The sequence below is a fragment of the Phaseolus vulgaris genome, chromosome 3 (assembly GCF_051622355.1).
Source record: "Phaseolus vulgaris cultivar YP4 chromosome 3, ASM5162235v1, whole genome shotgun sequence".
Taxonomy (NCBI): domain Eukaryota; kingdom Viridiplantae; phylum Streptophyta; class Magnoliopsida; order Fabales; family Fabaceae; genus Phaseolus; species Phaseolus vulgaris.
Window position 1 is genome coordinate 14,026,491 of NC_143500.1, and position 24,314 is coordinate 14,050,804.

The following is a 24,314-nucleotide window of genomic DNA, read 5'->3' on the forward strand; positions in this document are numbered from 1 at the left end:
ATCCTAAATGGTACACCTTAAAAACCAAACTCTAAGATAAATCTTTAATCCTAAAATTTAAAAGTTAAAAGTATATAAATTTAAGAATTCGTGAATTTGTAAATCTTTAAAAAATTATTGACAAAAGTCATTTAAATTTTATTCGACACTGATCCATGTCATACACAATCAGACTAGATGATTCTCAGTGTGATCGTGAGGAGTTTCAAATTCTCTTTTTTTCTTGTACTCATGTTATAGTTGTTTGTTTGGCATGTCACACAACAATCTCAAGCAAAAACAACCTATATTTTTTTTGGTTTTGTAAATGTCAGTCATCAATAACACAATGTTAAATGCATTCAATAATTTAACTGAATCGGGATGGGTCAAAAAAATATCACTCAACCATATAAGACTCAGGACACCTACTCTAGTGAATGTAGTATTCATAGTCAAGCAACATCATTGATTGTTGCAATTTAGTTCTAGGACCTCTAATTAATATTCTATATGCATATCTAGCATTATACACTTGTTTAATTGTTGTCACATTGTACTCATTATTCTCTTTCAAAGGAAGTAATATTTTGATCAGTTTCACTAAAATTTTTATCATATCAACAAGCATGATATGTTCATAGGATTCCAATCTACTAGTATATAGATGACCAACTAATGAGAAAGTCAAAGTATCATGCAATACCTTCAATACCCAACATTCACCTTTCCCAACAAGTTTACCCCACAATTTAAAAGGAGAGTTACATTTTTGCATTCTCGTGTACTTGTAACACTCATCTCCACATCAGGCTTGTATTTTCTATACTTACCATCCTTCCCACAACCTAACAACATAGATTTCTTTCTACCTTGTCTTACATTTCTGGTGTTAGATCTAACAATCAATTAAGTCAAAATGTCACCCTATGCACCCATTCCAGTAAGTCATCTCGAGAATAAAAACCTAAAAATATGTCAACACCAATAAATCACACCTCAAACTTATAACAAAATCAATGAAAATATAATTTACCTCATTAGTTGTAAAATGACTACCATAATCTGTTGGAACCAATTCATCTTCACTAACTTTATAATTTATTAACTGGTTCATATTAGAGTTTTTTTTCTACTTCTTTAAATATATTTATCCACATTTCTGATTCCCTGACCATAATTGAACAAATGACTGGCCTACAACATTCAAATTTATAAAAAAAAAAATTTAATTTTAATTTTAAAAAAAAACAAAAGTAATTTAAATTATATTGCATACCGGATTGTACAATTTGAATGTCCACACCGGATTCAGACTTACATATTAGATTGTACAATCCATAATGTAATATAATTTAAATACATACAGGATTGTACAATCTAGAATGCAATATAGTTTAAATTACATGTCAGATTATAAAATTCAAAAACTAAGTCTGAATTTGGAAGATCATCCAGATTGTAGAATTTGATTTGTAAATTTAAATCACAAACTGAATTGTATAATCCAAAAGTTCATCATAAATTTGGATTTAACTTTCGAATTGTACAATCCAATATGTATATTACACAATGGAGATGTTCTATATTGTGCAATCCGATATACACAAACAAAATAAATAAAAAGATATGTGAAAAAAGACAAAAAAAAAATCACTTCAACTACCAACATTCACCACCACTAACAAACAAAACACCCAAAAACCACGAACCAACACCCTTCAAATTCAAAATAAAGTCACCCACAAAATCAAAACCCTAAACAATCACCATAATCAACTAGCAGCCTTTGAATTTTAAAATTATACAAAGTGCAGGAAGAACCAATGGAAATGGAGAAAGAATCCGCAAAGGCAATTCGAAAAATCCCTTCCATGAGAATTGATTGAACCAATGAGTCCATACTTTCCATCCTACAGAACAATAAAATAAAAATGATTTAGCCACAATGCTAAAAAGAAAATCTCTCAATTTTATTTTATTCACAATCATCAATACTTCCGAACAACACTAACAAGGTTAATTATGAACCTTCAAATGAACGACACCAAAACCAAAACCTTTAAATCTACTGATTTGAGTTTTTTCATATGACCAAAAACATGAATGATCTATGATTTAAGGTTTTTAAACAATGGTCAGGTGCTTTAATCTAAATAGGTCTTGTACACAACAAACATTATTTTATTTACATTAATTATTGTTTATCATCTTATATGTAAAACTCAAACTCAAGTATTTTATATCAGTATACACCTCTCTTCCATCGAATAAAAAAATATCAACATACACCATTTTAGTCTGCTGCAAATATAAGAATTAATTTCACAGTAGCAAACATTGTCCAACTCATCAAATTTGTACGAAAAGGCAATATGTGAACTAGCAACTGTCAATCAACAAGTAACTTCTGTATTCATCACTGATAGTAGAAAAGGGTTACAAAATTCACTCAATTATCCACATAAATATAATTAGGTACATTATCGAGTATATCCAATCTATTGTGAGCAACAGATTCAATTTGCATATTTATAATAGATATAAATAGAATAGCATACAAAACTATTGAATACAAGTTAATATAGGGATCTCACTCTTGCCATGAAATAGCATTTCTACCTTATAATATTTTTAGTGTCAATAAAAGCTACTTACTATACAAAATAATTTAGAGGTGTCACGTACTCTATTAGGACAACTCTCCTTCTAAATATTTTAAGAGAAACTTACATAGGTTAACTATTTACTATTTTAAAATAATTTTGAGTGAAGTCAAGAGTAAGAATATTTTTACAAATCTTTGTTGAAAGAATATTTGAATTAAATAAAAAATAATTTGTTGAAATAATATTTAAATAAAGTTGATCATGACTGATTCTGAACCGAAAGAATAATCAGAATTTGTATTCATGAGTGACTAAGTGTTAAAGAAAATTTTGCAAGATTAAAGTGACTCTGAATAATATTTCATTGTATTTCACAGTAATAGTTTATCTTGTAAAACTTGATTAATTGATGAAAAACTTAACATAATTTATATTATTAAATAAATCAATATAAAAATACTGAATAATCCTTCTTAACTTGTGTGTATGTTATTTAGTTTGTGTTAAATAAAGAATAAGAGTTTTTGCAAAAACAATATTTTTAAAATCTTAATGACAAATATTTATCACATAAGTTATCGTCTCACACAATATCAAAATAAGTTCTTTAAATTTTTTGAAACATGATTAACCATATTCTATTATTGTTTTTCTTCTATTTTCTACCGTTTAGTAACTTAGATACACATTACACTACTATGATGATAATTTAACATATTTTTTTTAAATCAAACAATATATATTATTGATAAATTAAATTTATTTAATTTTTAACAAAACTGTGAATTTAATAAGAATTAAAATTACACACATTTACCAAACTATAAACACAAAAAAGTAAATTTAAACATTAATCGAATTGCCAATGAAATTGATAGAAATAAATTGAAAATATGCATTTTAAAGAGGTACATCAAAATATAGGAGAAATAGTGAGATTAAAAAAAGATCAATTTCAATATATTCTATGAGCTGCATTGTTTTTTTTTACTTAACAAAACAACAGAAACAGGCCTTAATTGACTCAAGATTAAACTTTACGCATAATTTGGTCTCCATCTACATTAAAATTAAAATATATTAAAAAAATATCGTAAGTGATTCTAATGAAGTGAAAATTACAAATTAACACACCCTTGGGCTGAGTCACACAAAATTCGACTAAACACTGTGTGACAACTTACTTTCTCACAAGTAACCCCAAGTCGCATCACATTAGATCAAAGTTAATAGAAAATAATTCTGAGACCTCGAAAAGCTATATAACCTACGTCTGTCATTAAGTCTTCAAAATTATTTTCAAATGTTTTTAAAGACCAAAGGAATAAGAAGCGAGATTCTCATCTTCTACTTCATGGTCTTAGCTCAAGCATGCGAGGCATTTACAAAGGCTTCAACATGCAACAATTGAGAGTTTTTCTATTCTTTTATAGCTCAATATAATTTTATAAATCTATTCTTAGTTTGAGAAGAGGTAGATAAAATAAATAACTAAAGCATTGCTAAAAAAATAGATGGATTCTGTGGTGACCACCATAACATACGAGATGTGGTGCACCAAAATCTGGACTTACAATCCCAAAATATGAAGAGAATAATTCAACACATTTCTAAAAAGATTCCAAGTAATTAATTAAATCACAAAATCCCTCTTTACCTTTCCTCCTTGTACTACCCCTGTTTCAAGGGCAACGGGTGTGAATAGCAGTTGGTGGGAGAAAATAGCATTGACATTATCAACATCACGTTGTTTTGGCTCTTTTGTTGAGGGGGAAGGAGAAAAACACCAACCCCTCTAGACCCAACATAAAAAATATGGCACTTTGGATTGTCTTGCTATCATTAAAATTAAGGAAGAAAAACTAAATATAATAAAGTTTCGATGTGGCTCAAATATCGTACGGCTAAAACTTCTTCACTGTAAAAGACATATGAAAGAAACCGAACCCTACCAAAAACGAAGACACATGACAAAAGCAACAGACTCTTACAAGGAATAAATTTCACTTAAAGCACTTGGCATCCAGAAGAGCCTCGCCCTCAAAAGGTTCATAATCTTCTATCATCTGACTGACACGCTCCTTTTGAGCTTCATCGGATATGTCAACCTTCGTCCACTCGTAAAGCTCCATGTCATAGCATTCATCGATCACAAACTTTGGGATTTCTTGCCCACGGAAAAGCCACAGCCCCTTCACCTTAAACGGTGGATTTGATCCAATCACTAGCATCTTTCCAAATGCATACTTGCGAGCCAAATCCATTCGCTGAAGAAATCCACCAACCTTGTTCATTGTCACAAAAGATACAGTATTCTCATCATTGTATTTGTAATTACAAAACCAGAGAGAGTATCCCTCAGGATCATACATGTCCCAAAATCCTGCAAGGTAAAAAGAAGGATTTAAAATGACCTGCCTCTGAATGACATAAAACGAATTAAAATCTATTCATAATCACTTTGTAATGATCATAAACTATTATCATTATCCTTGGGAAAAATTCAAAACAATGATTCCAAAGGGAATACAGAAACGATACCTTTGATAGCAACCTCCCTGAAGTTTGATTTAGTGTTGGAGTACAGCCTTTTCCACTCATCCAGTATCATTGGACTTGGAGGGAGAAGGTCAAGGGGATTCTTGGGTTTGGGCTTAGGTGCCTCTTCTTCTGCTTCTTCTTTGGGCTTTTCTGGCTCCTTTTTGGCCTCTTTCTTTGGTTCATCTTTAGCCTTGGCCTTAGTTTCTTTTGGCTGGGAAGGCTTCTTTGCAGATTGAACAGGTGGAACAGCCTCAGTCTGCTTGACCTGCCCAAGTATCTTTCGGAAGTTTGGTTGATTGACCAAGGTCCAAAAGTATCTCTCAACATGAGGAAACTCAGAGGTGAAGCTCTTAACAAGGATGTTTGCGAACCCCAAATACAAATTGCATGTCAATATGATGTCAGCCAAGGTCACAGAATGCCCAACCAGGTAAGTATTGGAGGCAAGATGAGTGTTCAAAGCATCCAAAGCTCTCTTTAGTGCAGAAATTGCAGCCTCCTCGGCCTTCATTCAGACACATAATTAAGATCAGGCCAAAATATCAGGATAATATAATGTTTAAAAAGGACCAAAAATATTGAAGAACAAATAACACAAACTGTGGGCAGATGTATTAAACACATCCCCATTTTCAATCCACCGTTCAATTTCACCATAACTATCTATTTTCCTATTGAACTAAAACAAATCATCACTATAATTTTGCCATCCGGACAAAAGAACCCAACTGACATTTTGCATAGGAAAACAGCATGGAATTGTCGAATCAATTTTCTAAATTACAAACTTCTTCGGTATTTAAAAATCCAAAGTAAACAACTGACCGGAGGAAGGTATGGTCCTCGTCCAAATCTTGGGGCATACCACTTAATAATGTTGGCATCAATCTCAAGTGATGAAAAATCAATCCATTGTTCAATCTGGGCCTGAAACGTTAAGATAATGAAGTATAAATAAAAAATACGAACACATAATAAACTAATAGCAATAAAAGCAGCAATTTGTAGAAGTCATATACACAGTGTGAATACTCTAGAACAATAAACATTAGAGATAATTTTAGGACGCAAATAGACTTACGTATTCAAAAAAAGATGAACCGTACAAAGTGTTATCACCACTCAGCCGGGCAACTGCAGAAAAGCACCTCAACATCAGAATAAACAATCCCCATACTCAGATATATCGAATCCATGATGAGAATTAAAAGAAAAATGAACATAATTGAATTAATACATGCAAACCCTTAAACCATGGTATAGGGATTTCGAAAAGCAGAACAAGACAGGCTATTTATTTATTCATTTATACATGATATTGCTTACCATAGCGAGCAATGGAATTGCTCTCAAACACTGGACCATCGGGTGTTTCCAAGACAGGAACCTGGAAGAATAATGAAGCAAAGATGAGATGAACGAAAGTGGGGTTTCAATTAGATTTAAGCACAGAGATGCGGATAAAGACGAGACCTTGCCAATAGGATTCATCTGGAGAAATTGAGGAGTTTTATTGGAGACACCCATCTCAAAATTCGGAGCAAGTTCAACTTGGACGCCGGCATACTGCGCTGCAATGAGCGTCTTGTAGGAATTTTTGTTTGTTTTGCCACCATGCAGGATCTAGAAAGAGTCCAAATAGAAAGAAATGGAGTGGACTAGTGAGTGAGTGAGTGCAAGTTCGGCGATCACTGAGTAAAAATCTGAAAGCAAGATCGATACTGATTGAACAGGGAGATTTAGACTCACCAGCGGCGCCATGGCTTTGAAACAGTTGAAGGAAAAAAGTGACCCCTCTTCTGGTGTAGAGTTGCGATCTGGACCTGGTGATCGAGAAGAAAAGCGGAAATGAAGATGAAATCTGAGAGAAATGAAAGAAGAGAAGAGAAGAGAAGGAAGAGGAAGATGAAATCTTACAGTGCAGGGTTAGTGCAGGTGAGAGAGTGTGAGATCCAATACAAGACTCCACTCCAATCCAATGCAACTGTTTTCCCTTCTTTCTTCTTATTAGGGTTTTGTGTAATTGCCTCACCGGGTCGGCCCATTCCACACACACACTAATATTATCAATCTACTTTTATTAATAGAATTATTAGTATTCTTATATATAAATAAATAAATAAAAATTTGATTTTTTGATATTAGTGAAATTAAATCTAGTATTAATATTTTGGTTTTTATTAATTTATTTTGATTATTTGAATATTTTATAATTTTAAAAGTTAATAAAAAAAATATTTTATTTTATTGGTTATCACTTAACTAATAGGAGAGATTGATTCTTCTCTTTAAAACAGTTATCAAAACAGTTTTAAATGTAGAACAATTTTTTAATTTTTTCTCTTTTATTTTATCTCTTTTTTCCTTTTTCAAATCTTTTGAACCCAGTAACATATTTCTCATACATACAACATATTTCTCATACATACAAATATATATGAATTTATATTTAAATAAATATATATATATAATAATAGTAAAATTAAACAAATGTGATGCTCCCCTGTGTTCCGCTAGGAATTAATAATTATTATTATTATTATTATTATTTTTGTGAGAATTTTCTGGATACATATTTTATAACTGATTTTATCTTCATAACTACAAGTATTTTATTATTAAAAACTATCAATAATAAAGATTTTTTTTAATTTTGTTTACATATTCTTCTGTTACAAATTTTGACTTTATGAATATAATTAATTGTATTGATTTCATTATCTGTAAAAAAATGTTACTAGTAATAAATAATAATTATTCTGGAGTGTCGTGTTAAGTAATTATAACATTATAAAAAATAATGTTATAAGAAGTTGGTGTTTTAATCATTATTATTATATAAAAAATCTGTATTTATGTTTTATTAACAACATTTAAAATAACATTTTTATTTTAATTATTATCCTATGAAAAAATTCATAAAAATATCTATTTTATAATAATTTTTCTGTATTCATGTTTTTTAATCTTTAGTGACATTTTTATTTTAAGAATTATCATACAATTTAATTTTTTAAAATATATTTGTTATTATCATAAAAAAAATTACAGAAGTAGTTGCATAGGTTTCTAATGGTAGGTTTAGGAATAATGGGTGTTGAGTTTGCAGTGCAAGTTGGGCAAAGCAATGATAAAATTGAAGTATATGCCATTTGGAATTGAAGTATATGCCCCTTCAGTTGACTTTCACCTCTTTTCTTCCTACACTCCTATTCTAAAAGTGAAATTACTAATTGGCTTGCGATTTCTCATTAAAATTTTACGATTAAGACAAACAATAAGAATTAAATATTATAAATATTTTCAGTTCCTTTTTTTTTTAAATGTGCGTGTTTAATTGCAAAAATTATTTATTATACTGTATTTTTTTAAAAGGATAATCAAAGTTATTATTTGAAAATTATTTGGTTAAAGTATCTAACGTGGATTTATTATATTGTGTGTATAAATAATTATAAAAGGTAAAAATAATTAAAATATATTAATCTCGCAGTAAATATAATTCATTATTATAAACTAGGACGAAGTTGCAATTTTTAAAATATTTTTATATAGCATTATTATACTATAAATTTATAATATTTTTTTAATTAATTTATTATAGGTTTATAAATATCATTATATATTTATAAAGAAAAGGGGATTTTTCTTTATATTGTTATGGATAATTTTAATAATTTTATTATAGGAAAAAAATTGTAAATAATTAATTAAATTTAAAATAGTTACATAATGTAAAGGTTAAAATAATAAAATAAATTATATTGATAAGGATATAATTGGTAACCAAATGTGTCATAAAAAAACAGTTATAAAAAAAATTTCTTTATTAATTGTAGTATAGAGCACATAGACTCTAGCTACGTCCACGAGTTTGGATGATGTTGTGTCGGGGTGACATCCAAAATTTGAACTACACCTATAACAAACTCATCGAAAAGAAAGGAAATATAGAGGTCGGTAAAGAAACATGAGTAAGCAAAAAAGAAGTATTGGGATGACCCCTCTTGGCCATGACAAACGTTGTCAATGGTGCAACATCGCTCAACAAGATTATGTCGACCTTAGCATCCTTACTCAACATGGAACGTTGGCGACGAAGGAGTCCACCGTCGACATCCACTAATACCATGAGAAGTATTCGGTCACTCTTATCACTACAAAAAAAATCACTTTTAGCGATCACCCAATTCGGTCGCTAAAAGTACTATAATCGGTCGCTAAACATATTTACGACCGAAACAGTCACCAAATAAAGATGGAAGCGAAAATCTTAGTCGCAAAGCCTTTAGCGACCGAATTATAAAGTGGTCGCTAATTTGCAATCGAAAATTTGGTCACAAAAATTCAGAGACCAAATTAGCAACCGCAATTTTGATGGCTAAATCGGTTACAGAAAATTTCGTCACCAAAATTCATAAACCAAATTAGCGACCAAACTTTTTAAAAAAAAATCGGTGACTAAATCGATAGTTGAAATTAAAGGTGTAGCGACCACCATTTTTTGTCGCTAATGAATTAAAATAATTAATTAAAAAAAAACTTTTGGTATCTAATTCGGTGGCTAAATGGAGACCCTTATAACGACTGATTTGATTTTGGTGGCTAATTCAGTGACTAAATGGAGACCTTTATAGGGATTGATTTGATTTCGGTGGCTAAATATTTTTTTAATTACAGCGACGATTTCCATTTCGATCGCTAAACAATAACTTTGTAAATATAGTCACCAAATCAGTTTTGGTGACTATTTTTATATGTATTATTAATACCTATTTAAAATGGTATTTTAACCATTTTATAAAAACATTTCAAACCTGCTTATAGTTACTCAAAATTCAATCAAGCTAAATAGAAATTAACTTCAAATACATAGTTTAAGAAGTTGTACTCAAATTAAAAGTAAATTATATTACACAACGAAAACTATTAAAAACTAGTTAAAAGAGTCAAATCTATTATATAATTTGACATACAACTAATCTTCTTCTGAACTGTCATCACTAATGTGGTCTTCTTTATGATGTCCAGTGGTAGTAGGATCTAAAGAACCTGATATGGGATTATTCATTTAAATGTGTTGTATGATGAGTTGCATCTGCTCATTTTGTTTGCGCATTAGCTCATCTTGTTTGTGCATGCGTTCACTTTGCTCTTCATGAGTTTTCATCAATAACTCCATCTTTTCTTCAAGTGTTCGCTTCTTGACATGTTTTGTCATAAGTTCATCATTTAGCTTTTGAATAATCTCACACATTTCTTCTATTTGATGGAATACTGGACCTTGGCTTTCTGCAGAGTGAGCACTTGTTGAACTATTAAACCTTTTGCTCAATACACCAAGACCATAGACATTCCCTTTTTTAATTCCACCTCCAACAACATCAATGTATATTTCATTTTCATCAATAGAGGCAACATGAGAGTTTTGCAAAGATGCGCTTTCAAGCATTTGCTGTTGTTGGGCTTCTTCTCGGCGTTTCTTATATTTCTCCTGAAAATGAAGTCAAATTGATTATTGTGAAGAAAACATATAGTAAAAATTAAATTATAACTTAAATTTCAAACATATTGCAAGGTCGCAAGTCTTGTCATTGACCCATTGTCCAGTCTCCAATTTCTTCGTTCTTTCTACAACCTCCCAAGCAATTGGTTGTCGTTCAAGCAATTGGTTGTCGTTCAAGCTCCTTAGTCTACATAAATTTATTAAAAAGATATAATAGATTGTATTTAAATTAAATATAGAAATAGAAAAAATATAATAATATTACCATTTTCTCAAAGTGAGTTGCGGTAGATGTGGAACCACCACAATAGGCTGAGGCTCCCTTCTCAACAGCCCGATTCGCCTTGGCAATATTTGTGCATATTTGTGTCCTTCAACTCAAGCTCTTTTCGATTGCATATTTGTGCTACATCCAATCAAGCCTTGTTTGTGTCCTTAGTTTTTCCTTTGATATCCATCACAATGTCAAACACATTCATGAACACATTTCTCTCTGTGTGCATAACATCAATATTGTGACGTAAAAGTTTAGTTTTCCAATATGGCAACCTCCAAAATATACTTTGTTTCTTCCAATTATGTTTAATACCATATTCAGGAATATTTTATTGTTCTTCAAATTCAGTGCAAACTGGTAAGTGTGCAACCCTATTCCAAATGTCAAGACTAGACAAACGTGGAGGAGGGGGAACAGTCTCAACAAACTTCTTCTTGAATGCCTTTTTATTCTTTCTAAATTGATGATCAAGTGAAAGAAACTAATAATGACAGTCGAAAAAGGATATCTTGTGGCTATGACTAAGATAGAATGCCTTTGTTATTTCCATACATATAGGGCAAGCAAGTCTACCAGAAGTCATACAACCCGATAACATTTCGTAAGCTGGAAAGTCATTAATTGTCCACATCAAAACAACTTTCATCATAAAATTTTTCCTTAGTGACACGTCATAAGTCAATATCCCTTCAGTCCACAAGATGCATAAGTCATATATAAGTGGTTGCATTGTTAAAAACATAAACTCCCTCTTCATGCACATGGAAGGCAAAAGGTTGTATTGGGTTAGGATAACTGGTCAACAAGAATAACTTTTTCCATATTAATCAAAAGGATTAAACCCATTTGCAAATAAACCTAACCTGACATTTCTTGGGTATTGACTAAAATCTGAATGCATTCTATCAAAATCTTCCAAGCTTTTCCATCAGATGGATGAGACAAAATAGATGGGTCCCTTTGATTCTCACAATGTCATCTCATGTGAGGTGCATTTGCCATTGAAAAGTATAACCTTCTAAGTCTAGGAATGATGGGAAAGTACCACATTTTCTTAACAACAATTTTCTTTTCAATTCCCCTCCTAGTAACTGTCTTATATCGCTCCATTCCACAAAAAAAGCAATTAGTTATACTTTTATGATATTTTTCCCTATAATACAACATGCATCTTTTTGGACAACAATCAATTTTTTTACAACCCAAACCCAATTTTTCCACTGACTTCTTAGCTTGGAAAAAATTATTAACCATTTGATGATCTTTGGGCATAGTCTCCCCTATAAGTGGGATCGTTCTATTGAAACATCCTTCAAACATATTATAATCAGATTTCAAGCTTAGAGCTTCCAAAGAAGTTGACAATTCTGAGTGATTCTCACATCCTTCCCACAAGGGTGCTTGTGCAGTAGCAAGCATGTTAAAAAAAATTTGGTTTCAAGATCAGGATTTTCCTCCATGTACTTAGATCCAATAACACTCTCTGGTTACATGCAATGTGCATTTGAGGGCCCCGCATGATCCATTATGATTTGATGGAAATGACCTAATTCTTCTCTTTGTTCACAAGTTCCATAACATGAACTACAACATCCACTGGGGGGATTGTGGCAATTCTTCACCATGATTTGTCCACCAATAATAATTAGGCATGAATCCCTCTTAATAAAGATTTCATCCAACTTGATCCACATACTTGAAAACTTTACAACTACATTTAATACAAGGACATCTTAACATTTCACCTTGTTCTTGAAACTTTTCTTGACTAATAACATATTGTAGGAACTCATACACTCCTTCTCTAAATTCCTCTGTCAGATATTAGTTTTTGTCTAATCTTTTATACATCCACTTTCTACCTTTGGGGATTTCCATTAATGCAATATGACTACAAAAAATTCCTAATGTATACACTTGTTTTAAGAAAGAGAAAACAGGACACTGAATGGAAAAAGTAAAAAATGCAAATACGAAAGTATTGGGTTGACAGGAAGAGAAGCATACCTTTGTTGGTTCACTTTGTAACTAATCTTGGGAGGAGGTGCTACTATTTATATAGAGATGTTGCTATTTATATATTTTTCTTGTAAACAAGAGAGATGAAGAAATTCATATTGAATCAAAAGATCATTAAAATAAGTAAAATTGGCTTCAGCCTAATCATAAAAGTTTAGTCACCATATAGTCACTAAAAAATAGACATTTAAATATTTATTGTATTTAAGTGACTTCAACGGTAAATTTATGACAATCATCAATCGTATGAGTTGTGGGTTCAAGAGACAGAGTACAGAAAAGAAGCATTATTAAGTTTACAATTGAATACTGCGAATACATAAACCATATAAAATAAAATAAACTAATAAAAATAACTTTTACTAAACATATGATTATTATTGTTGGGCTAGAAGTTTAATTCGTTTATTTATACAACACAAAAAAGTCTTGTCAAGCCCACCAAGAGAGAGAAGGGTGTTCAATTAAGTTTGGACCAGAAAAGAATTTCATGCCATGTCTGTTCAATTAAGTTTGGAACCTAAATGGTTATCCCCAAACCACAAGCATTATCAGGTTAGTAGTTAAATGGTGTACCAAAGTTGCAAGTTATTCCTTAGTGTACATGAACATGCTTGTAATGGAAAGAGGCAAAGATTAGTGAATGCCTTGTACCCAATGCCCATCATCACATGAATACATACTCAAAAGAATTAAACAATAAACACAATTGGAGATTTTTAGTCTGTGAGGACCAAATGACAAAACTTGTTTTTACATGAAGTTATAGTTTAAGGAATTTTTTTTTAATTTTTAGTTTACATAAAATTATGATATATAGAAATGTAAAAGAGACAATTTTATCTTATAAATTTAAAAGGAAATTTCGACAAACCTTAATTTATTGATAACAGGAGCTCCATTTGATGGTAATCTACATGAGATATATTGATATATATTATTTTTCAGCAATTAAACTTTTACTGATCTATCATTTTTTTTCATAAAATAAATATACAAAAACTCAATATTAATTATTTACAAATTAGGATGGGATTCAGAAGTGACTTCTTAAAAAAAGATAACTAAATAAAATAAACAGTTAAAACTTGTATAATGCCAAAACTTGTAACAATTACATTCCAATGATGCCCTAAAACATGTTAGTGGTAGTAAAGAGGGAAATGGAAACAATTATGAAGTTAAAATATTTTAAGAATGTTCCATCAGGTTTGACTGATATTTATTGAGGCAACATACTGAAAGAAAGTTCGGAAAATGGCTAGTGAAGATAATTATCTCCAATAGTTTAAAGCATAGTTCAGAACTTTGGGTTTATGTAATTAGCATGTTCATAGTGGAATATTGAATAGAACACAATGACCTTGGCCTTACATTATTAGGCTTAAATGTTGAGTCTGACATTCAATTTTCTCAGCAAGGGGAATAAGGATCATTTATTAACATATGGAATATATTGTTCTCAGCAAGTGTAAAGAAAAGAACTAAATTTGTCTAACACAAATTATTGAGAGCATGTGATTTTCATCTCCTCATGCATTATGCAATTTTAAAAAAGATGAGTGTGAATTAAAGAAATAGATAATGTATGAGGTGAAGTAGTGGAAGAGAGGGAAGAGAAAGAAGATAAGAGGAGCATGGTAGAGACAAAAAGAAGAGGACGTACACACATTATAGAAAAGAAAAATGCAGAGGAATCTCACTTGCAGAAAATGAATAGTGCAAGAAAGAAAAAAAAAAGAAACTCACATCAATTGTTGATTCAATAGCAAGATACCAGTATAAAACACATGTTTGTGTTAGTAAGTACAAAAGGAAGTGTAGGAAACGAATGAAAATAATTTTTGAAATAGCATTCTCTTGTACTTACCCATTGCTTGTAACACTCAAGAATCTGAGTCAAGTAAAACACCAACACTTTCATCTTTTAGTAATAAATACTTAAATACTCGAAGACAACACAAAAAGCAAATAATTAGCAAATTGTAACATATAGATGGTATTTTGTTTGAAATAGGGTGTTTGTTTGCTTTGAAACAATCAATTATAAGATATTTCAGAGGTTCGGGAATAACAAATTATTTGTGCAAATAACCATATCAAGTGTTATAAGTTTAATTGATTATTTTAAAACTTAATAGATTAAAAAACCAGAAAATTGTAGGGGAATTAATTTCTCTTAGTATTTTAAAGAGTTTAATGTTTTTGGGGTTCAAAGTTATTAAATTGAGAGAGGAAGGAGAAAAGAAGATTATGGTTGTCCCTGTGTAACAACACTACATAAATTACATTTGCAAAGGAAAAAAATGATGGTAATCAACATTAACTAGAAATTACCTTCTTTTGCAGCTTTAATTGCTAAAAATGATGGTTTAGTGTTTGTGCAAGATGGTTTAGTGTTTGCGCAAGATGCTTTAGTGCTTTACTTCTAGGGGAACTAGCAAGGACAACTTCTTTTATTGTTGAATCAAAGTACCTCTGTTTGCACCTCCGCTCACACCTTCACTTGCACCTCCGCTCGCACCTCTGTTCACCTCCATTAACACCTCCACTCGCACTTCCGTTCGCCTCCGTTCGTACCACGACCACCACCTGCAGCTTCCTCCTCACCTCCAATGGCTCTGTAAAACTTACCATCTTCAATGTCCTAAAATTGATTTAGAATCAACATCCCAATCTCAATGTTTTATCTAATTACATTTTTTATTATTAGGAGTGAATAAAACTATAGCCAAACACATTTCTATAAAATTTAAAAATGAATATTAGATAAGTATTTCAATACCCATGACAATAAATATGAATATTTTAATTAGTTAATTATTTTTCATACTAATACTAATACAAATTTCATGGTCTTTAACTTGCAGATACTTATTACCTATGTTAATAATTTTTATTTAAACAAATTTTTTTTAGAAACAAGTGATAAAAGTGCTATTAATAAAAAAATATTAATAATTATTTACAATTTAATTCTGAAAATGTATTTATTTTTATAAAATTAAAGTTATTCTAAATAGATAATTTTATTTAAATTTAATTATATGTACTTTTTTTAGAATTTTTATTTTAGCTGATATTTTAAAAAACTATTTAATTAATTTTATTTAAATTTAAGAAATTAAAAATATAATTGAAACATATTTTTTAAATAGAAAAAAAAACCAGTAATACAACTAATTATTTTTTAAACGGATGACTACTCATGAATATCTAAAGTGTGATCCTTTTATAATTTTTTAAAATAAAAATTAAATATTATTATTATTAGTAGTAGTACACTACAAGAAAATCATGAAATAGAAACCAATTTTTAGAGACCAAAATAATTAGTTACAATAGTAACTAAATTAGAGACCATTTTAAAAACTAAAAAAAATTGGTTTCTAAATTAGTTTCTATTATTGTTAAATAAATTTTTTTTTAAAAGGATTAATTTTATTAATAATAATATTTTTTATGTAATGTTTTTAGAATTTTTATTTTAGTTGATATTTAAAAAAAACTATTTAATTAATTTTATTTAAATTTAAGAAATTAAAAATATAATTGAAACATATTTTTTAAATAGAAAAGGAAACCAGTAATACAACTAATTATTTTTTAAACGGATGACTACTCATGAATATCTAAAGTGTGATCTTTTTATAGTTTTTTAAAATAAAAATAAAATATTATTATTATTATTAGTAGTAGTACACTACAAGAAAATCATGAAATAGAAACCAATTTTTAGAGACCAAAATAATTAGTTGCAATAGTAACTAAATTAGAGACCATTTTAAAAACTAAAAAAAAATTGGTTTCTGTACTGGGATGGCCGAACGTTGTACCCGGCTCGACCGACTCAGGAAACCAAACCCTAACCCAAACGACAAGGTCGACCACGTGGCACATGTGGTCGACCGACATGCGGCGCTCAAGTCAAAGGTTGACCAGATTAGCAAGACTAATCCATGGTTAAGAAATAACCTAACTCAACCCTAATCGCAAACCAACCCCCTAATCCGGCCCAACAACAAGGGCCCATCAAGGTAATATAAATATCACGCATTTCAAGGAGAAAGGTACGTCATTATCTACAGTACTCTGACAGCTGAACACTACTACCCCGCTGACTTGAGCGTTGGAGTGCCATCTGCAGGTACCCCACCCGTCTGAGGAGCCACTCGGCAAGGAAGACCAGAGAACAATTGGAGTGTGTTGAAGTCGTGAAGATCGACCGAATAACACCCGAAGTCAATCGTTCTCCTAGTCCCCAAACTAGTTCGAGAACAATTGGCGCCCACCGTGGGGCCGAGGAGAGCAGGAAGAAATCACAGCAGTAGATGGTATCAACCCGCAGCATGACAAGCATGTCCGAGGCAGATCAAGCAACAACAATGATGATGACTCTTCAGAAGAAGCTAGTTGAGATAAAGAAAGCCCATGAGGAGGCTGCTAAGAAGAATGAGGAGGAAATAAAAAACCTCCAGGAAGAGAACAGACGTATGAAAAGGCTGGTGGAGGGGGTGCCATCCCTCATAATGACGAATCAAGCCAGAAAGTCCTACGCTACAATTGTCGGCCCCCAGGTCGAGAGGGAGGTAAAGAACGACTTCACCCTAGAGATGGATCGGGAATCTCACCCCAACAAGACAACGAACACTACCGGTACTATGGGCCCCGAGCGGCACCACCCCTTCACTGATCTCATCATGGACACCCCCTGCCAGACAAATGGAAGGGCTTCAACAGGGACCGGTACGACGGGACGACCGACCCCGATGAGCACATAGATGCATACACGATCCACATGAGTTTGTACACAACGGACGACGCGGTCTTGTGCCGAGTCTTTCCTACTTCACTAAAGGGAGGAGCCCTAAGCTGGTTCACTAAACTCTCCGCAAACTCAATAGACTGCTTCAAGACCTTGATTACCAAGTTCGACGTCCAGTTCGCGACAAGCTGCCCCCACCACCTAACGTCCATAACATTGGTTGGTATTCGCCAAGAGAAAGGGGAATCCCTAAGGATGTTCATCGACTGGTTCGGCAAAACCGCCATGAGCATTCGCAACCTCATCCCTGAGGTGGCAATGCACCACATGCTGACCGCCCTGCGGCCCGGGCTATTCGCCAATAGTTTGTGCATGCAGCCCGCGGCTAGTCTCGACGACCTCCGACGCCGAGCAGCCAAGTTCATGCAGCTGGAGGAACTTCGCGAGTTCAGAAACATCGCCCGCACTGAGGCAAACGGGGAAAAGAAGGACGACAGAAAACGACAAGAAAGGCTCAGGACTGGCCGAACTGATCCCAAGCGGGACAACCGGGGACCTCGTTTTTTTGCGGTACACACCTCTCAACGTCGACAAGGGTAAAATACTACAAGAAGCCCTCAGCGCTGAGCTGATACCACCACCCCGGAGAGCCCTAAGCTCTGAAAATGCTGACCGCAACAAAAAATGCCGATACCATAAGAACACCGGTCACTCAACCGAAGAGTGTCAAGCTCTAAAAGACAAGATAGAAGAACTCATCCAAGTAGGGCACTTGCACCGCTTCGTGCGGAGCAGCCGAGAGACACGTCGTTCCCCGTGCAAAGAAGAAACTCCAAGGAGAAGAGATCGCACACCGCTAGGGCCGCGGGAGGGTGACCGACGCGGCGACCGGCGAGGAAGGAGGGATGATCCCCCCAAAAATGACACCCGTAGAGGCCGCGAAGTCATCAACACCATCGCAGGTGAATTTGCTGGAGGCAGCAGCTCCAATAGCGCGCGGAAGAAGCACCTACGCGTCGTCCATCAAGTAAACCTTGTCTCTGTCTGACCAAGAATGCCACCCATTACATTCACGGACAAAGACTTTAAAGGGATAGACCCCTCCCAGGACAATCCAATGGTGATATCGGTCGACCTCGACAAATTCACCATTAAGAAGGCCCTCGTAGACCAAGGAAGCTCGGTCGACATCCTATACTGGAAGAGCTTCAAAGCAATGAGAATTCCAGTAGAGGAGATGATGCCCTACAACGACCATGTGATCGACTTTTCTGGGGAGTGGGTAGGCACGAAAGGTTACATCGAGCTATACACGACCTTCGGCCTAAAAGAAGCGAGCAAGACCTTGAGAATAAGATATCTGGTCATAGACGTTAACACTTCCTACAACATCCTCCTGGGACGGTCGTCCCTCAACAAGCTTGGGGCGATCGTCTCCACACACCACCTTGCAATGAAATTCCCCTCCCTGTCGGGCGACATTCTGACGATCCACGTGGACCAAAAGATCACGAGGGAATGTTATGCAGAAAGCCTGCGAGTGGAGCCAACCCGGAAGAAGGCCGTAGGCAGCCACTCACCCAAACAAAAGATAGTTGGCCGAGGGAGAAGCCCTCGGAGACACTCCCCCCCACTCAAGCACGTCGTTGCCATGACGGACCTGGACCCAAGAGAAATCGAGCCAAGGCTCAAAGCCAAAGACGAGTTGCGCCGAGCGGCACTTAGTGGGGAGGAGCGATACACAAGCATCGGTACAGCAATGGCGGTCACCGACGCTGAGTTCATCCACCTCACCCTCAAGAAAAACGCAGACCTTTTCGCCTGGACGGCGGCCGACGTCCCGGGCATCCACCCAAAAATTATCACCCATCGTCTCTCAATGTACAAGGAAGCACGGCCGGTGGCACAAAAGAAAAGAAACCATGGGGAGGACAAGAGGCTGGCAGCTAGAGCCGAGGCCGAAAAACTCCTTAAGGCTGCCTTCATCGCCGAGGCGCGATACTCCACCTGGCTGGGCAATGTGGTTATAGTCAAGATGGCGAGTGGCAAGTGGTGAATGTGCGTAGATTATAAAGATCTGAACAAGGCGTGCCCCAAAGATTCATACCCCCTCCCCAACATTGACCGACTTGTAGACGGAGCGGCCGACCACAAAATACTGAGCTTTCTAGATGCCTACTCCAGTTACAACCAGATAACCATGCAGCACAAGGACAGGGAAAAAACAGCCTTTACAACCGACGACACGAACTACTTCTACAAGGTAATGTCGTTCGACCTGAAAAACGCCGGAGCCACTTACCAAAGGCTCATGGACAAGATCTTCAAGGAGATGATCGGCAGAAGCGTGGAGGTCTATGTTGACGACACTGTGGTAAAATCTGAGTCGTGCAGCCAGCACATCAAAGACTTGCAAGAAGTCTTCGACGCCCTAAGAAGGGTCAATATGCGCCTCAACCCCAAAAAGTGCGCATTCAACGTAGAGGGCGGTAAGTTCCTCGACTTCATGTTATCCCACAGAGGAGTCGAGGCAAACCCCGACAAATGCAAGGCTATAACGGAAATGAGAAACCCGAAAAACTTGAAAGAAATTCAACAGCTGCTCGGTCGACTAATAGCACTATCCAGGCTCGTCCCCCGCCTCGCCGAGCGAATCAGGCCTATAGCCCAAATGCTCCACAAAACATCCAAGTTTAGTTGGAAAGAGGAATGCGAGGAAATCTTCGGTAAGCTCAAAGCATTCTTGTCATCACCAGCCGTCATAAAAAAATCGAGACTAGACCTACCCATCATAGTGTACCTGGCCGTATCTGAGGAAGCGGTCAGCTCGGTACTGGTCCAAGAAGTAAGCAACAAGGAACACCCCGTATACTTCGTTAGTCGAACGCTCCACGTAGCTTAAACAAGATACCAGATGATAGAGAAAGTTGCGTTGGCCCTAGTACTAACAACAAGAAGGATACGCCCATACTTCCAAAAAATCTTAGTGTTGGTGTGTTGGCCAAGGAGAGTGTGTGTCTTGAGGTGTTCAAGGTCATTCTCTTGGTTGTTGTGTAAGTGATCAAGTTGTGATTGCTTAGTGGAATTCCTCAGGGTTTCTGAGAAGACTGGATGTAGCTCTGGGTTTGGAGTGAACCAGTATAAACATCAGTGTGCAATCTCTCTATCCCTATCTTTTTAAATTCAGTTTTGTTATTTGATATCTGGTATAAACAACCGATTGTTTTTCCAGTATTGTGCCTTTGCTTTATGTTTTGAAAAACTGATTTCTTAATCAAGGTTTTCTTGAAGTATTTTCATTATAGGCTTAAAAGTTTACGAAAATCTTTCTTAAACAATTCACCCCCCCCCCCTCTCGTTTAAGGCAATATATTCTAACAATTGGCATCAAGACCTTGGTTTTTAAAAGTTATTCAAGTTGATCTAAAAACCTTTTTCTATGGCTGGAAAACTATCTTTTGAGGAAGGTGCTTCAATCTACAAACCACCTTTATTTTGTGGATTGAATTATAAGTTTTGGGAAGCAAGAATGAAAATCTTTATTGAATCTATTGATCAAAGAATTTGGGATTCAATTGAGAATGGTCCTTACATTCCAAAGTTCAAAAAGGATAATTCTTTTATTGCAAAACCTTTGTCTAAATGGAAAAATGATGAATGTAAGATGGCCCAGCTTGATCGGTCTGCTCAAAACATTATAGCTTCTGCACTAGATACTAATGAATTTTTCAGGATATCAAAGTGCAAAACTGCTAAGGATATGTGGGACACACTCAAGGTTGCTCATGAACCAAAGGAAGCAATGACAAAGAGTCAAGCAAGAAGGAAAAGAAGGAAAAATAAGAAAAGCCTCAATCTTTGCTTCATGGCCAGAAGGGAAGATGACTCAAGTAGTGTAAGTTCATCAAACTCCTCAAACTCTGAAGATTATGCTCAATTGCTTCAAGCCTTTCAAGAAACACATGAAGAAGCAAACCGATTGGCTCTCTTGAACAATCGGTTAAAAGAAAAGAACAACTGGCTTGAAAACAGAGTAAAGGCACTGGAAGAGGATTTAGGAAATTCAAAAACAGATTTTGAAAATCTAGAAATCATTTACAAAAACTCCTCGTGCAAGTGTGATACTCTAGTTTGTGAAAATTGCGAAAATCTTGAAAAGAAGGTCCACTATCTTGTTAAAATAGTGAATAAGCTTTCTAAAGGCCAATCCAACTTTGAGAGTGTTCTAGCATCTCAAAATTGTGTTTTTGGAAAAGCTGGATTGGGTTTTAATCCACAAAACAAACAAGATAGATTTTCAAAATCATTTTCGAAAATGCCAGAAAAAAAATCGATTGGACCATCAAAACAACTGATTGTTACATGCTTCTATTGCATGAAAAGAGATCATTTTGTGAGGTTTTGTAAAATCAGAAAACATGTTGTCCCTAAAGGTCTTATGAAGTGGATTCCTAAGGGAAATAAAGCTTTAATTTATGAGTATAAACCAGATGGACCCACATTCATAAGGAGACCAAATCTTTGTACTTGAAAATCTCTTTTGTAGGAAATCTTGGAGGAGAGCAAGCAACTATGGTACTTGGATAGTGGATGCTACAAGCACATGACAGGAGACAAATCAAAGTTCCTGAATATCTCCTTTAAGCAAGAAGGTCATGTCACCTATGGAGACAACAACAAAGGAAGGATTCTTGGGAGAGCATCCATAGGAGACAAAAAGATCTTGGTAATCCATGATGTGCTTTATGTAGAAGGCCTAAAGCATAATCTGCTGAGCATTAGCCAACTTTGTGACAAGGGATATCAAGTGATGTTCGAGACAAATACATGTGAAATCTGTCTACCCAACACCAAATAGGTAATGTTGGTAGGTAAGAGAGTTAATAATGTGTATCTTCTAGATATCTCTTCACTATGTTCAATTGGATGTCTTCTATCCAAGCAAGATGAATCTTGGCTTTGGCATAAAAGAATTGCTCATATTCACATGAATCATTTGAACAATTTCAAAAGATCTTGTGATTGGGTTGCCAAAACTCAAGTTTGAGAGGGATCACATTTGTGAAGCATGCCAAAAAGGGAAACAAGTGAAAAGTTCTTTCAAAATTAAAAATGTTGTTTCATCTTTGAGACCTCTTGAACTTTTTCACATGGATCTCTTTGGACCCTCAAGAACTATGAGTCTTGGTGGAAATTATTATGCTCTTGTTATTGTTGATGACTTTTCTAGGTACACTTGGACTCTTTTCTTGGAATCAAAGAGTGATGCCTTTTCTGTATTCAAAAAGCTAGCAAGAAGGCTACAAAATACAAAGAACAGCAACATAGGTTCTATTAGAAGTGATCATGGAGGAGAATTTCAGAATGAGAAGTTTAGCAAATTCTGTGAGAAGTTGGGAATTCTGCATAATTTCTCTGCTCCAAGAACACCACAGCAGAATGGAGTGGTAGAAAGGAAGAACAGGTCTCTTGAAGAGCTTGCAAGGACAATGCTTAGTGAATCATCACTTCCTAAGTACTTTTGGGCAGATGCAGTGAGCACCTCATGATATGTGATGAATAGGGTGCTTATAAGGCCTATTTTGAAGAAAACTTCGTATGAACTTTTCAATGGAAGGAAGCCTAACATCAGTCATCTCAAAGTATTTGGCTGCAGCTGTTTCATCCTCAACAATGGAAAGGAAAACTTGGGAAAGTTTGATGAGAAAGCGGACCTTGGTATCTTCATAGGTTATTCACTCACAAGTCATGCATATAGAGTCTACAACAAAAGGTTGATAACTGTAGAAGAATCAGTTCACCTTGTCTTTGATGAGGTAGATCGCAGAATTAATCAGATCCCAAAGACCAGTGTTGAGGAAGATGAACAGAGCATCACTTTTGAGAAGCTGGAAATCTGTGCAGAAAAACAACCGGTTGATTCGCAGAAACAACCGATTGAAATTCTGCAACAGAGTGAGATGCCCAAGGAGTGGAGGATTCCTAGAGATCTGTCAGTGGATAACATCATAGGACAGATAAAAGAAGGTGTCTCCACACGTAGCTCCATCTCAAACTTCTTTAGGCACACAGCTTTTGTCTCTCAAATTGAACCAAAGTCAATTGAGGAAGCTCTCAAGGATGAGAAGTGGGTTGAAGCTATGCATGAAGAGCTGAATCAATTTGCAAGGAATGAGGTATGGTTTCTTGTCCCTAAAACTAATGAAATGAATATTATTGGTTCGAAATGGGTTTTCAGGAACAAGCTAGATGAGGATGGTGTGATCACAAAGAACAAAGCAAGGCTAGTTGCCAAAGGCTACAATCAAGAAGAGGGCATAGATTATGGTGAGACCTTTGCTCCTGTTGCTAGATTGGAGGTTGTGAGGCTGCTGCTGGCCTTTGCATGTATGAGTGGTTTTAAACTCTTCCAAATGGATGTCAAAAGTGCCTTCTAGAATGGCTACATCAATAAGGAAGTTTATGTAGATCAACTACCGGGCTTTGAAGATCATAAGTATCCCAACCATGTCTTCAAGTTGAAGAAAGCTTTGTATGGACTGAAACAAGCTCCAAGGCAGTGGTATGAAAGGCTTAGCTACTTTATGCTATCTCATGGATATGAAAGAGGAATGGTAG

The 24,314-nt window shown here is 34.7% G+C and overlaps 1 protein-coding gene and 1 pseudogene across 1 annotated transcript; both read right to left on the reverse strand.

Annotated features, from left to right (window-relative positions):
* Positions 1 to 4,416: 4,416 nt before the first annotated feature.
* On the reverse strand, positions 4,417 to 7,179 carry LOC137806664 (elongation factor 1-gamma). The gene is made up of 8 exons (XM_068606889.2): positions 7,047 to 7,179; positions 6,879 to 6,952; positions 6,603 to 6,752; positions 6,456 to 6,516; positions 6,211 to 6,263; positions 5,955 to 6,056; positions 5,130 to 5,634; positions 4,417 to 4,971 (listed from the first exon to the last, which is right to left on the reverse strand). Exons 2-8 carry the CDS (start codon positions 6,888 to 6,890, stop codon positions 4,592 to 4,594), a joined length of 1,263 nt encoding a protein of 420 aa, XP_068462990.1. The 5' UTR covers positions 6,891 to 6,952; positions 7,047 to 7,179; the 3' UTR covers positions 4,417 to 4,591.
* Positions 7,180 to 10,200: 3,021 nt separating this feature from the next.
* Positions 10,201 to 12,790, reverse strand: LOC137839115 (uncharacterized; annotated as a pseudogene).
* Positions 12,791 to 24,314: the final 11,524 nt, after the last annotated feature.